Below are 13,834 nucleotides of genomic sequence, written 5' to 3' on the forward strand. Positions count from 1 at the left end.
GAAAGAAAAATTGTGCAAAGTTAATAATAGCTAAGCATCTGCTACTTTACCTTAGCATCGGCAGTTGATACAGGATGGTAGGAATGATGGCAAACTGGTTCTGTTTAAAGAAAGCAACTGTTCAACTGTTGAAATTCAAGTCATGGTTGCTATGATGACATCCCTCCTAAAACCAAATGTGTGTTTTTTTTTTTAACAATAAATATATGTTGTTTTTCAACATCAGTTCTTTAGTTAACTGACACCAACTGGGTGTCCAGCAGTTTGATTCCATTCTAACACTATGTGGAATTATCCACAGACCCCATAGGTTTAAAGGCTCAGTCCCAGAAGACTGTTCCCACTTCAGACAGCAGCCCCAAATGATAGGAGCTCCCCACATTACTACCAAGCCAACTACAAATTCAGGGGTTCCCTTGACCCCCTCAGGTTTGCTGATTCACTAGAACAACCAACAGAACTCATGAAAACAATTTACTTATGTTTACTTGTATATCACAAAGAACACAACTCAAAGAGATATAAAGGGCAAGATATGGGGTATGAGTAGCTCAGAGCTTCCCTATTCTCCCTGGGAGCACCACCCTCCCAGCAAATCCATATGTTCACCAACCCGGAAGCTCTCTGAACTCATAAACTCAGGTATGGCCAAAAGGGCCTTATTATAAATAACAGAGGACATTCCTTTCACTCAGGATATAACACGGCTTTAGGAGTTCTGTGTTAGAAACCAGAGACAAAGATTAAATCCATTTTTATTATACCACAGTTGCTGTGCAGAAAACATGGATCAGAGCATATCATCTTTCAAGAGGAATCAGGAATCCAGTCTACTTCATGTGAAGTCTCCCACTCTTTAAATGTTGACAATCATTTCAGATTCCCCAAAACCTTTTTGTAGTCCAAACAAAAGTTTCTACCTAAAGGCTGAATTCAGCCCATGATTTCTAGCTTGGGCAAACAGCTCCAGAACAGTGGTTTTCAACCCTGGCTGCCCACTGGAATCACCTGAGTAGCTTTGAAAAGTATGTGCCTAGACTTCATGCCAAAGCAGTTAAATTAGAATCTCCTGGGCTGTGGCCCAGACATTGGTATTTTTAAAAATAGTTTCCTAATAATTGTAATATACAGTCATTTTAAAATAAACATTTTACTTTGGAATAAGTTTAATTTAGAAGAAAAGTTACAAAGGTAATAAAGAGTTCCCATATACACCACACCCATTTTCCCCCATTATTAACATCTTACATTACCTTGGTGTATATATCAAAATTAAGAAACTGACATTGATACATTACTATTAGCTAAACTCCAGACTTTGTTTGGATTTCACCAGCTTTTCCACTTATATGCTTTCTCTGTTCCAAAATCCAATGCAGAGTACCATTTTTGTACTTAGTTGTTATGTTTCATCAATCTGTTATGGTTTATGACAATTTCTCAGACTTTCCTTGTTTTTCCTGAGTAGCACTAGCCAAGTATCCCAGGGAATGTCTCCAGTTCTGGGTTTGTCTGATGTTTTTCTCATGATAGGATCCATATGATGTATAGGTTTTAGGAAAGAATACCATAGAGGTTAAGTGCCCTTTCAGTCACATCAGATGAAGGTATATCTCCATTGTTGCAAACAACTGCTCCAGGTAACAGAGACTGAACAAAATGGAAGTAGCACAATCTATCAGCATCAGAACACATTAAAGTAGATGGGTACAGGGAATCAGGAGGGATGATGGAGGCTAGCAATGGAACTCCATCCCTTCCAGGTAAGCCATCTGAACTGAGAGTCAAGAGACAAAGGCTCTCTTCCAGGTTCATCCATTGACTAGTCTCTAGGGAAGGCAACTAGTGTTAGTTTCTTCATCTGTATAATTTAGAAGATATCTGAAGCTATTTCTAGTCCTAAAATTTTGTAATTCTAAAACTCTGAAGTAGGGTTTAGTTAGTCAAATATTGTCCACAATTTTGTTTCCTAAGAGGAATGTGTTGTACTGCTGAATAAGACACTTCCCAAATGTCTGGGTTTGGGTAGAAAAAGATGGCAGAGAGGCAGCTCTGCTGCATTATTTGGCATTTATGACACTTGTATCCTAAGAATGTCGAGCATCTGGCAGGTGGAAAACAAATTGTAAAGACTAAGAAGAAAATTCAGCTCATTCACTCATCTTTGTACCTGGGACTCAACTGTTGTTCTTTCCATTATGATAGATTAAGAAGTAAATGATGGAATTCATTTTTTAAATCTCAGAAGGAGTGCACATTTTAGTACTTTTAAAAAACTATTAATGTTGACCCTTTGCATAACTTTAGCCGGATTTAGATGGAAGACTGGCTTACAATGTTGGATATTCTAAGTTGCCAATAATTTGTACAAAGCCCATGATTGCAAAACCACAAAAATTTCCCAATAGCGGAAACCTCTAATTAACCGACATAAATGGCAGGGTGGATTTGTTTTAAATATATGGTTAATAATGCTTTTTGCTTTAAGATCATAAACTGAGAGATTTTTCTATTGAACTGAGATAAGTAGGCTGCAGAAGGTTTTGCAAAATTCTTTTCCACTTTTGTGTGTTAAGTCTGACCCAGAACATTCTACTAATATTGGATCAAACTCTCCTCTGATGTAACTTGCCTGTGGGAATTGTATTGGCTGTGAAACTGGCTCCCCTTAGTAACTGGTTAAAAAAAAAATTTTTTTTTTTCAATCACAATTCTGTGGTTTGTTTTGAATGACTGAAGCCAGGTTCCTAGGCTCTGAGACAAGAAAGAATGTCAAATGGGACCTTTAATGTGTATTTATATTTAAACATCAGACCTAACAGAAAACCCTGAAGCTTTATACAATGATTGGAGCCTTGTAAGAACCTAATTAATGTATCTTCGGGTGAATGGTTGGCCTGGCACGCGAGCTGTCCCGAGGTACTCGAGGGGGTTCAGGTACCGCCTGGGAAGAATAGATGCGGTTGTAGTGATTCAGTGGCCCGTCTGAAAGGGACATGTAAAGGCAGCTTTGTCTGGCATGCCGCCTTTTCAGACTCACTTGATAATGCTAGTGTCAGTTTCAACTGAAGCGTGGGCCAGATTGCAGATAGCTTGAGCTGGCATTTCAAAGCAGTTAATTGTGAAACTTGAGAAGAGAATGGGCGCATTCTTCCTAAGGTGGCTATTCAAATGCACTATCTTCCCCCCTAGAGCTCCAGTCTCACTTTTGTTCCGTTTCCACATAAAATGCACGAGGAACCGAGCCTTTCCCTCGGTAGCTCCTATATTGCTGCCTTTGCTGGGACTGCTTTGCCTTGTTAAAATGTGCCCCGTGTATTAAAATGAAATTGTCACTGCTGGGTGGTGCAGCATAACATGGTTTGACACTAAGCGCCAGCAGCTACAGAAAACAGACTTTTATTGCATTTATTCTTTCGGAGAGGAGAGTCTCTAAAGGCTCACTGCAGACATTCACTTAGTTAAATCTGAATGAAGCCAAAGTGAACAATCTATGCTGCTGTCTTTGTGTTACTAGAAACAGCCCCCATCAGGCTAGATGCGGCTGTAAAATAGCCTTAAGAAAAGATGATCGCACTTAGAATCCAAAAGGGAAGACTTGAGGGCTTTCAATCCAGAGCAAAAATATTTTAGATGGGTAGAGTGGGTGAGCCACCTGATTTCCTACTCTAGCTTCTTCTGTATTTGCTGAAACACTTTAGAATCAACAAGTACGTGCACACACCCCAATCTAGTTTTAGTCTTCATTTAGAATTCCATGTCATTTTAAGACAAAGAGAAAGGATTTGATTTGTAGGACTCCTGCAAGCAAGCTTTAGATTCTTAACTGCCTTTTATCCAGATGAGTATCCAGAGAGAGATTGAACAAGGAGGGGGCTCTGGGGCCTAAGCTTTTCATTCTGTGGCTCTCCTAGAATAAAAATTCCATAAAGTAACATCTGTAGTAATTAAGGGCTTACATTTCCTCTCCAATTCATGCCTCTGGTAGGAGGGAAGGTTATCGTCCCTAAGAGGCGATGGATAGTAGCTCCTGTGGGAAGACAGAAAGAACAGAATTAGAATTCTTTTGTTCCTAGAAATGCAAGTTTCCTACTTGAAAAAATAATAATAATAGTAATAACAGGCTGAAAGACTTACTGTCTAAGATTTCATATAAAGAAAAACTTGAAGGAGTTAGGAAAATTGTATTTAGCTATTGCTAAATATTCAGAATAGAGAAAGATTCATCTTGCCTTTCTAGCCCAAATATCTTCTGATTTGGAGGAACTTGTGAATAAGCAGCGAGCAAAATGCTCTTTGCTTTTATTTTTTATTTGTTAAAATTGTACGTTATAGCTTAAAGAGGTTTGGTGGTTGTTTTTCTTTCCACGTTTGGACATAAAATTGATTACTTTTTTACATGTTCTTCAAAATAACACCAATGTGGATCCTTTGGGCCATTTGATAAAAGAATAATAACCTATTCATTCATTTCCTGTACCTTCTTGGCATAGCAGGACAAGCAACATCATTTGTGGCACCCCCCCCCCCCCATTGAAAGATAAAAATGCAGGATTCCTTGTTAGAAAATCATTCAAGATTTCAAGATGCTGCCAGCAGAGTTTTAAACCAAGTAAAGGCCTATTCTCAGTTCGTGGCTCTGTCGTTCTGTGCTGGTCTTATGCCAGGGAAGTCAGTTTTGCTTGGTAGGTAGAGATTGGCCATTTATATGTGTAGCTATAGAGCAAAATGTGCCTCCATCCCATGCCTCATAGGAATATACATCAGAAAAGACTTCTTTTTTGGGATGCCTGGGTGGCTCAGTGGTTGAGCAACTGCCTTCCACTCAGAGTGTGATTCCAAGAACTCCCTACAGGGAGCTCACTTCTCCCTCTGCCTCTGTCTCTGTGTCTTTCATGAATAAATAAATAAAATATTTTTTAAAAAGACTTCTTTTGTTTTTATGTAATTGGGTCATAAAATAATGACACCCCTCCCTCCCCCGAACATGCTCCTGATACCATCTAGAATTTCTTAACCTGAAGAGTTACCCCAGCTGCTGTGAACCTTCCACTTAGGCACAGTGTTCTGCTTATCTCACCCTATCTAAAAGGACACTGGGCCAGGCCAGCCCCCTGCCTGAATGACTTCTCTAAGGGCTCTTCTGATCTCCTGTGCCCACTTCTCAGTGTTTCCCTGTATTCTGAAATTCCTCTCACATTTGAATGTCTGTAGCTGTAATAAATGTGTAACTTACTTGGCATCTGTTTACATATTTTCCCCTTATCTTATTTCCTGTACACATAATATACTCCTGAAAACACTCTTAAAATTCAGGTGTAAGGAGGTTTTATAACTTGAATTAAACTGCTTCATTCCAAGAAAACTCATATTAATAACACAGCAGAAAATCCAAAATTATACTTTGCCTTTTAGACAAATTTCACACATTTCATACACATTCTTTCATATGCGTGTGAGCTGTTTTTTAAATTTGTATTTGCCTCTGGTGTACTGTTTGGGGCATTTAATTTCTTTTAATCAGAATCAGCCCTTTAATTTTTATCTTCCCCATCCAATGTTATAAAATAATAAAGCCCTGCTATAGTTAATTATTTAGAAAATGTTGCCAATTCTGGTCTACTTAGGATAAGGCAACACTGCCAATAGTGGCATTATGATGGTATAGTTCAAAATGTTGATTCATTAGCTTGCAAGTGAGATGCCAAAATCTGGCCCAAGAAACCTAGTTTAGGAATATGGATTCCTAGTATGAAAAAAATAGAGGATTTCCAAAACTCAAAGTTAAGAAAGTTCAGGACTTGAGGTTTATGTTTTTCCCTCACATTTGAGACCTCAAATAATTCTCTTTTGTGCCTCCACCCAGTGGGTTTTCAATAAAAGTGTCAAGATGCTGATGATAACATTATTGTACTAATCATGGCTTTAGACTGCAAGTGGTGGAAATACACCACATCTCCTCAGCGTGTTTTGTGGAGTCCCTTAGCACAATAGCTTACTGGTTACAGTTCGGCTTTGGTGTTAGACAAGCCTTAGTTAAAATCTCAACTCTGCCACTTATTGCCAAGGTCGTTTGTCTACGTAAGCCTCAGAGTCCTGGATGTGAAGAGCAAAAAGACCTCCATTTCAGGTTTGCTAATTCAGACATTCAACAAATATTTATAGATCACCTTCAATTGCCAGACATTGTTTTGTGGATTAAAAAAGATAATGCCTCAGTATACTTCTGGGAGAGGAATCAGCACAGGGCCATCCACATAGGCAACTTTCAATGCAATAAATAATACTCTTAGCAATGGTGAGTTTGTGATGTTCTAATCATGGTGGTCACGGCAATCTTTGATAATTCTCGTAGAATGCTCAACCTAAGCTTTTCCATGGCTTTCCCATTTCCCTTTTCCTTTTTATTTACTTTTTGCAAATATGTACAACTTTGTTAAAATATATGATCCCTTGTTTACCTCGTTTTTCAGAATGGAGTCTACTGAAAAATGTGAAGTGGTAATTCAACATTTTAATGGAAAATATCTGAAAACACCACCAGGCATCCCAGGTAAGAGATACCATTAAGCAATTATTCATTTGTTCATTTGTGTCTAGGCTTATTGCTATTATTAGAACAAGTATATGATAAAGCCCTTGGTTGGTCACTGGGAATGAAAAAGTTGCTTTTATAATTGTGTGTTTTTTAACAGTATACAGCAACTCATCTCTCTCAAAACTACCAAAGGTTTCTTTATGATCCTTCTTTGGCCTTTCTTTTGAATCTCTGGTGCTGATTGCTTGAAGTGAATTGGAAGAAATACATTGCAAATAGTTTAAAATGTACTTCAAGTGAAGGAAGTCCTGACTCCTGTCATTAATGTTGGTATCTTGATTTCTGCCTTTATATACTATATCTAAACAGTGATAAGTCACAGTGAAGTACACTAATTGATGCCAATTTCCAAACATTTTTTACCAGTCCATCACAAAAAAAGGGTATAGGAAGTGAGAGTAAGGATTTAGAATTTTTGTTTTTGCATTTAGAAACTTGACATTGCTATGAAATCTGAAGGCAAAATTCCATATTTTTAAAAAATATATCAGTTACTGACATATTGATTTTTTTAAACTGTCCACTCATCAGAGATAATTTGAGGAGCACCAATCTTGACTGTCCCAGGACATTTCACATTTCCCAACGCAAAATCCTTAAGCTTTCCTAGATATCATAAGATGATAAAAGTTTATGCTACTAAAAATAACATTCACCATAAAGAATTGAATAAATCACATGCATTTGGGGCTTAAGCTAGCAATGCTTTAACTTGCTGTTAATTTGGTAGTAGTGCATACAGCAAGTATTTAATATTAAGTGAATAAATTTAAAATATGTCTTATGCATACACACAAATATTAGAGATTGAATGAAGTGCTAAAAAGGAAGACTTAAAATGAGGGGATAAAGAAATATCTGACTAAGGCATATTGGTTTATTGGTTGCTCTTTCATTTTTGGTGATTCTCAGGGGAAAAATTTGACTTCTTAAGTCTTATAATATTTTCCTTTTGATTTTTTTAAGCTGGGCTCCTATAGTGTTTGCTGTGTAATGTGTCTGCTATTTAAAACACATGGTTAGAGAGTTCAGGGGTTGCATATTTCAGTTCCTTAAAATGTACTGAGGCTACATAAAAGAGGAAATCTGAACAAAAAGAGAAATAATAATGTGGAGGGGTCAGGGTCCTTTTAGGTAGGACTCGACTCGGTTTATTTGGGGAAGGTATCAGGAAAGGAGAAAGGTCCTTCAGACACTCACTTAGATGATCTGCAAAATCCAAAGTAGCATCTTCTGGTTAATCAGAGTGCACACACAATGACGCCTGTGCCTCGATTTGGTTAGCTTCCATGCGTAACATTCCCTTGAGAACCAACTACATTATGATCCAATTGGAGACATATGGTGTTGTTAAGAGAAGAGTTAGCAGTTTTCATCTCAGCATGTAAGCTGCCCTTGCATTTTAGGAGAAATGCTTTTTCTTTTCTTTTAGCATAAAAGACACTTTAAGACACTTCACTCAGTCCTATCATTGAATAGAGGGGTTGCATTGTTAGAGAATTCTCCCCTTATTTATCCCATTTTATCCAACAGATGGCTATCTGTATAGAAGGCATTCAAACTAGGTGTGAATTAGATGGCTCTATAAAAAAAATAAGAATGAGAAAATTATGTAGAAATTATTATTGGTTCAAGTTTTAATACATCTCAGGTTTTTTTTTTGTTTTTGTTTTTTTGTTTTTTGTTTTCTTAGCTTTCTTCATTTTCGGAAAAGACATTGAAATCCTTCTTGACTTGATTGATTTGCAATTGTATTATTTGGTTTTCCCCATAGAACATAGCTGACTAATACAATTTAATGCTAAAGACAAAGAAAGTCACTACAAATCCCCAAATGTCTAGGCATCCTTCCTGAATACACAGGCTGTGATATCAACCTGTCTAATATCATAGCTACACCCAATGGAAACATTGTGAATAGCAAGAACTTGGTTATGAGTTTCTTACTCACGTTTGTCTCGTGGGAACACAAGAGGTAAAATAATTATGCTCAGTTATAAAATTCTTAAGCGATATAAGTTATGCTTCTGAGATTTGCACTAATGTAATAGAATTAAATATACAATTTTGATCATCATTACTTAAATTTGCTTATTTATGCATTGAAAGTCAGAGGTTAATAAAAGTTTCAAATATTAACAGAAGATATTTCATCTTTAGTATTTAAGTTTGATATGGAATAAAATAGGATATAATGCAAAATGAGGGTATTTTGGTAGGTCCAGTAGTAAAAGGCCCTCATCGGGTTCATTCATGGTCAGAATATGAATAATCAAATATGACTACATGCTGTTTGCCTTTATTGGTCCTCACTGCTTGTTTGTTGTAGATAATTGAAATGTTATTTTCAAAAACTCATATCTTAATCCAATTTTTTATTTTAACTTGAAGGCTTCAAGTGGGATGTTATTAAAGGCCCTGATATCAAATTGAAAGGGATTCCTTGGATATTTTCAAAAGAAATGACGAAATTCCTAGCCTTTTCAATCTTACTGTAGCTTTAGACCCACCTACAACTAATATAGAATTCAAAAACTTATAAAAATCTCAATGTTCTGCATTATCAAGTTTTGGCATCTTTGACTTCAAAAGTTTGTGGTTTTAGGAAACTCACTGATTATTTCAATGCAATGCCATAAGGTCGTGTAATTGATGCACCACAGTTCCAGTAATGACCTGAGATTCTCACACCAGGAGATAGCTGTAGAAAAGATTGCATGTTAAGTCAGTCACCTTCTTATACTAGACCCCTGCTTTTATCCTATGCTAAACAAGTAGAGAACAATTGGTACCACATTTGCCTTCTTTACTTCTCCATTTAGGGATGATGTGGGGGAACTGTGTACGTGTCACTGGGTAGATACAGTGCGATTTTGGTTTCTGTCCTTCATAAAGGAGATGCAAAGTTAATTATTTTCCTGAGATGATCATCTAGTTTCCAAATCCCCTACAGTGCTATTTCTATACAAGAATAAGAAGAAAATCCAATTCAACCCAAAACTTCAGCATTGCTCTGAATTTCAAATTTTAAAAACATTGTAATTTAAGGTATTTGCAAAGACATGTAACATTGACCACATTTCTGTTGCCACTTCCATTTTGATTTGTCATTCTAACAACAATTTTTTCACTAAATATGATTCATGTGGTATTTAGTTTTGATTCCTGCTGACAGATTATGTGAGTTGGAAGGACATTTCGTAGATATCTTCTTTTGGTTCACACTTTCTCTCTCTGGGCTCCTCCTTTTGTTCATAAAAATCTAATTTTAATGAATACATCATGGGTCATTAATGTGTATTAGAGCCTCCAGAACTAGTTCTGCTCACTTTGAATTATAACGTTGTCCCCAGATTTTGGTTACCTGGATCAATGAAGCTAAATATACATGCTAAAAAATCAAGTTATTTGAATTCTGGTATATGTGTACAGGATCAGGCAGCTATGTTGCTACTAGCAGGTGGGGAAGAGAGGCCAGCGTCAATCATGTAGCCATCTGCAGAAAGCTATCATCTAGTATTTTCTTCCTCCCCTAGAGGGAAAAGAAAACACAGTGTTCCATAAATGTTGCATGTCCTACATATCGATCTTGATGTTTTCTGGACAAAATGAAGGATCATTAGTTGCTTGCCTGCCTAACCCCAGACATTTCTTTGTCCCATAATGAATTGCACAGCAACATTGTGCAGCCCCAAAGCGTTTCATTTTCAAACCTCTGGCAAAAGCAAAGGGTAAGTTCCTAGACACTTCAGGGATCTGTAGGGCATGAACTTGAAAGGTTCACTTCCAAAGAGCCCCCGGAGCAGAATGATGCACCATGTGGAAAAGGCTTCCACATATAAGGACATGTATTGATGAATGAAACATGCAGGCTAGTTTGTAGAAAAATAAATCAGATTTTGCTCTCAAACTAGACTTTGGCCTGTAAACATGTGTTCCTATTAGTGGAGCAGTCTTTCCAGAAGAAAATGGAATAACCCACTCTTAGGATGATTTTCTTACTCTTTTTAAAAATTTTCTTACTCTTTAGATAATTATATCTAACCCCAGTTGAACTTCTAGAAGTAGAGTAAGGTAGAGTAATAGCTCACCACATGTTGAAAAGCTTTTCATTTTAAAAAATCTGTGATCAACAGAAATTTAGACGACTAAGTGAGTGACAGAGGAACCATATTTTCCTAATAAATAAAATAAAATAAAATTGTGTGCCTTATTGATGCTTTGACATACAGTCTGTCTATTGTGTGTTTATGTAAAAAAAAAGTACATGATTGTGGATATATATCTCATGGGGGTATGTGAGGAAAAATATGTAAAGTCTGATAATTCTTTAAACAACATGAAAAGAAATGTTGTTTGTTTAAATTTAAAAGTTTTCACAGAGTAAAATATCACAATGTTCTTAAATGAAATTTATATTCAATTAATGACATGGTACAAAATTATGAATATTTGTCAATAGTATACACATTTTTATCAGTAGAAAATGTTGCAATCTCTCACAATCAGGGTTTCCTTGGTGAAACCAGTCTATTAAGTCCACAAATATAACAAATGTAGTAGTTGAGCAAAAGGCAACAAGTATAAAAATATTAGCAAATATATGTTCTTATGGTTTTATTTGGTTGAAGCATTGCCTAACTCTGAGGTTTTCATCTTTGGGAAAACTAAAACATCATGTGCATAAGAAACTCTGTAAACACTATGATCCCCAACTGAGTGTCAGTGTTGATTTCTCATTCATAAGGGGATTTTTGTAATATCTAGGAGCACTTTCTGTGAAAAAAGTGCTCTCATTTTTAATGTTAGGGGTGCTTTCTTGATTATTTCTAGGTATCAAATACATAGTTATTTCATGTTGAAACACTGTTGGAATATTATTAGTGAACCTCACAGAAGAGCCTGGCAATTTCATAGTCAATAGAGTCTTAGAATCTATAAGAATTCTATGAATGTGGACTAGGTCAGTCATTTCTCAACCTTCCAATGGAGCCATATTTGATACTGTGAAAGTATGAGTTGGTTACTGATTAGATTGGGGAGAAAGGAGATAGATGATTACATTTCTAAATCTGGAAAATGAGAAGCCTGATAGAGTAGGTACAGGGCTTCCAAATCTTTGGAAGATTAGGAGGTTAGAAATGATTGGAATGGGTTATGTGCCCCATGCTACATCCCCTCTTCCTGCCTGATTACAGCTACAGATAAAGTTGGCAGCCTCTGTTCACCCTGGAAGCATCCATATCAAGCATATACTGAGTCTCTTGACTTTTCTACCTCAGGGCAAAATCTATAAAAGTTCACTTAACCCAGCATAGGTTTTCTGCAAACATTGGGAGAGTTATCACTTCTTGGGACAATCCTCAATTCACGGAATATTGAAGTCAATGGATAAAATTGATCCTCTCATTCTTTGGAGAGACAATTCTGTGTCACATTCTACAAGATTCCATAGGGGATTGTCTACAGTGGTAAAAAAAAAAAAAGCTGAGTGAGGCACCTTTTATTGGTTTTTCCTTCTTCCTGCCTTTGTTTTCCCTTTCTGTAATACCTGCTTCCCAATTAAACTACCTTGTCCCAAGCTCTGATTTGAGGAAACTCAAATTAAGGTAGGTGTTCCCGGAATTGTGATGGGAAACTATGTTTTGATTTAAAGCTTCTGTCCATAAAGGAAAGTAGACCCAGCTAAAATGGCAAAGTGAATTTCACAGACCAAATGTATTGTTTTTGTAAACTTTTTTTAGCAGCAGCCCTTATGAACCACATATTTGGGTTGATGAAGAGGAATATTAGTGCAAATGTATTGTTTTTGTAAACTTTTTTTAGCAGCAGCCCTTATGAACCACATATTTGGGATGATGAAGAGGAATATTAGTGATAGTAGACACATGGTAGTCAGAGTTAATTTAGCAAGAGAAATGTGGAAGAAGATAAGGACAAAAATGCTGCCAGAGACATGACTGACTTAGAACAACTGATGACATAAAGAGGTGGATGGTTGTTGAATTTCGGGAGGGAATGGAAAACTAGAAAGTAGTCATAATGACAGCAAAGTAAAGGTGGGATGCAAATAGAGAAAATTCTGACCACAGAGAAAGGGACTTGTGAGGTTTTGATCCCAGATTAATGTGAAGTGGTGGACATTGATAAGGAGGCCCAATGTGTGAATGGCTGTAGTTGGCCTAAGAGAAATGGAGATGATCTTTAGCTAGACAATTGGAGACTTCAGATTAGAATGTTGGAAGTTTTCAGCAAAACTGGAGATTTTCTTACTTAATCTTAGACATCCCGTTGGTTTTCTCTGAAGTTCTAATCTTCACAGGAGCAGATGGGAAAGGTAGGCAGTGCTGAAGTAATTTTTTTATTTGATTTTGAGTTTTCTAAGCCAGGGTTTGTTTCTGTTGTTTTTGTTTTTCCATTTTTGCTGCTTCAAGAGCTATTGCTCCAGTGTAGATTCTTAGTAGATGTTCTTTGGAGTCGATGTGTACTCCCATGAATTGAATTAACTTTGTGCTTGTATTTGTTTTAATGAACTTCCTGAGGGTATATGGTTAATACACAACTGTGCATCAAGAAACTTGGAGGAAAACATTGAGGTAAAATCTTCAAATCTTTTCTTAATTGTTAGCAAAGATTATCTGAAACACATGTATATAGCTAAATAAACAGAGAGAACGCTAAATATTCACAAGAAAAGAAAATTTACTTTGAGAAGGATTCTTGGTTTTTTTGTTTGTTTGTTTTTTGTTTTGACAAGCTTTTTTTTTTCCCCTCCAAGACTGCTTTGCAAGGTGTTATCCTGGCACTCTAAATGTCATTTGTCTAAAGAACTCATTTTTGGGGCAGCCCTGGTGGGGGGTCTTGGGATCTGGTCCCACCTCGGGCTCCCTGGGGTCTTGGGATCTGGTCCCACCTCGGGCTCCCTGCGTGGAGCCTGCTTCTTCCCCTGCCTGTGTCTCTGCCTCTCTCTTTCTCTCCCTCTCTCTGTGTGTCTGTCATGAATAAATAAATAAAATAAATAAAATCTTTAAAAAAAAATAAAGAACTCATTTTTGGACAGTGCAATGAGGAATTCTGTGTTCTGACATAGCAAGTGGTCCTGCCTAACTTATATTGAAATTAGGCCTTGGTTGGAACTTTCTGCCACTGAATCTAGTTAAGCACTGTTACCATGCTATCCTTTTGCTTCCTTTTTCTTTTTGCTCATCTTCACAATAAAGAAAGTGAATATCCTGA

At 36.8% G+C, this 13,834-nt stretch overlaps 1 protein-coding gene across 21 annotated transcripts in view; it reads left to right on the top strand.

The window, feature by feature from the left end:
• The window catches only part of RBMS3 (RNA binding motif single stranded interacting protein 3), a 1,278,684-nt gene that overhangs the window by 1,034,834 nt on the left and 230,016 nt on the right, over positions 1 to 13,834 (top strand). For all 21 annotated transcript variants that reach the window (XM_077865504.1, XM_077865505.1, XM_077865510.1 and 18 more), the window contains one exon: positions 6,474 to 6,553. In XM_077865504.1, the coding sequence (XP_077721630.1) occupies positions 6,474 to 6,553 (80 nt within the window). The remainder of the gene's footprint in view (positions 1 to 6,473; positions 6,554 to 13,834) is intronic.

Source organism: Canis aureus, chromosome 22 (assembly GCF_053574225.1).
Source record: "Canis aureus isolate CA01 chromosome 22, VMU_Caureus_v.1.0, whole genome shotgun sequence".
Taxonomy (NCBI): domain Eukaryota; kingdom Metazoa; phylum Chordata; class Mammalia; order Carnivora; family Canidae; genus Canis; species Canis aureus.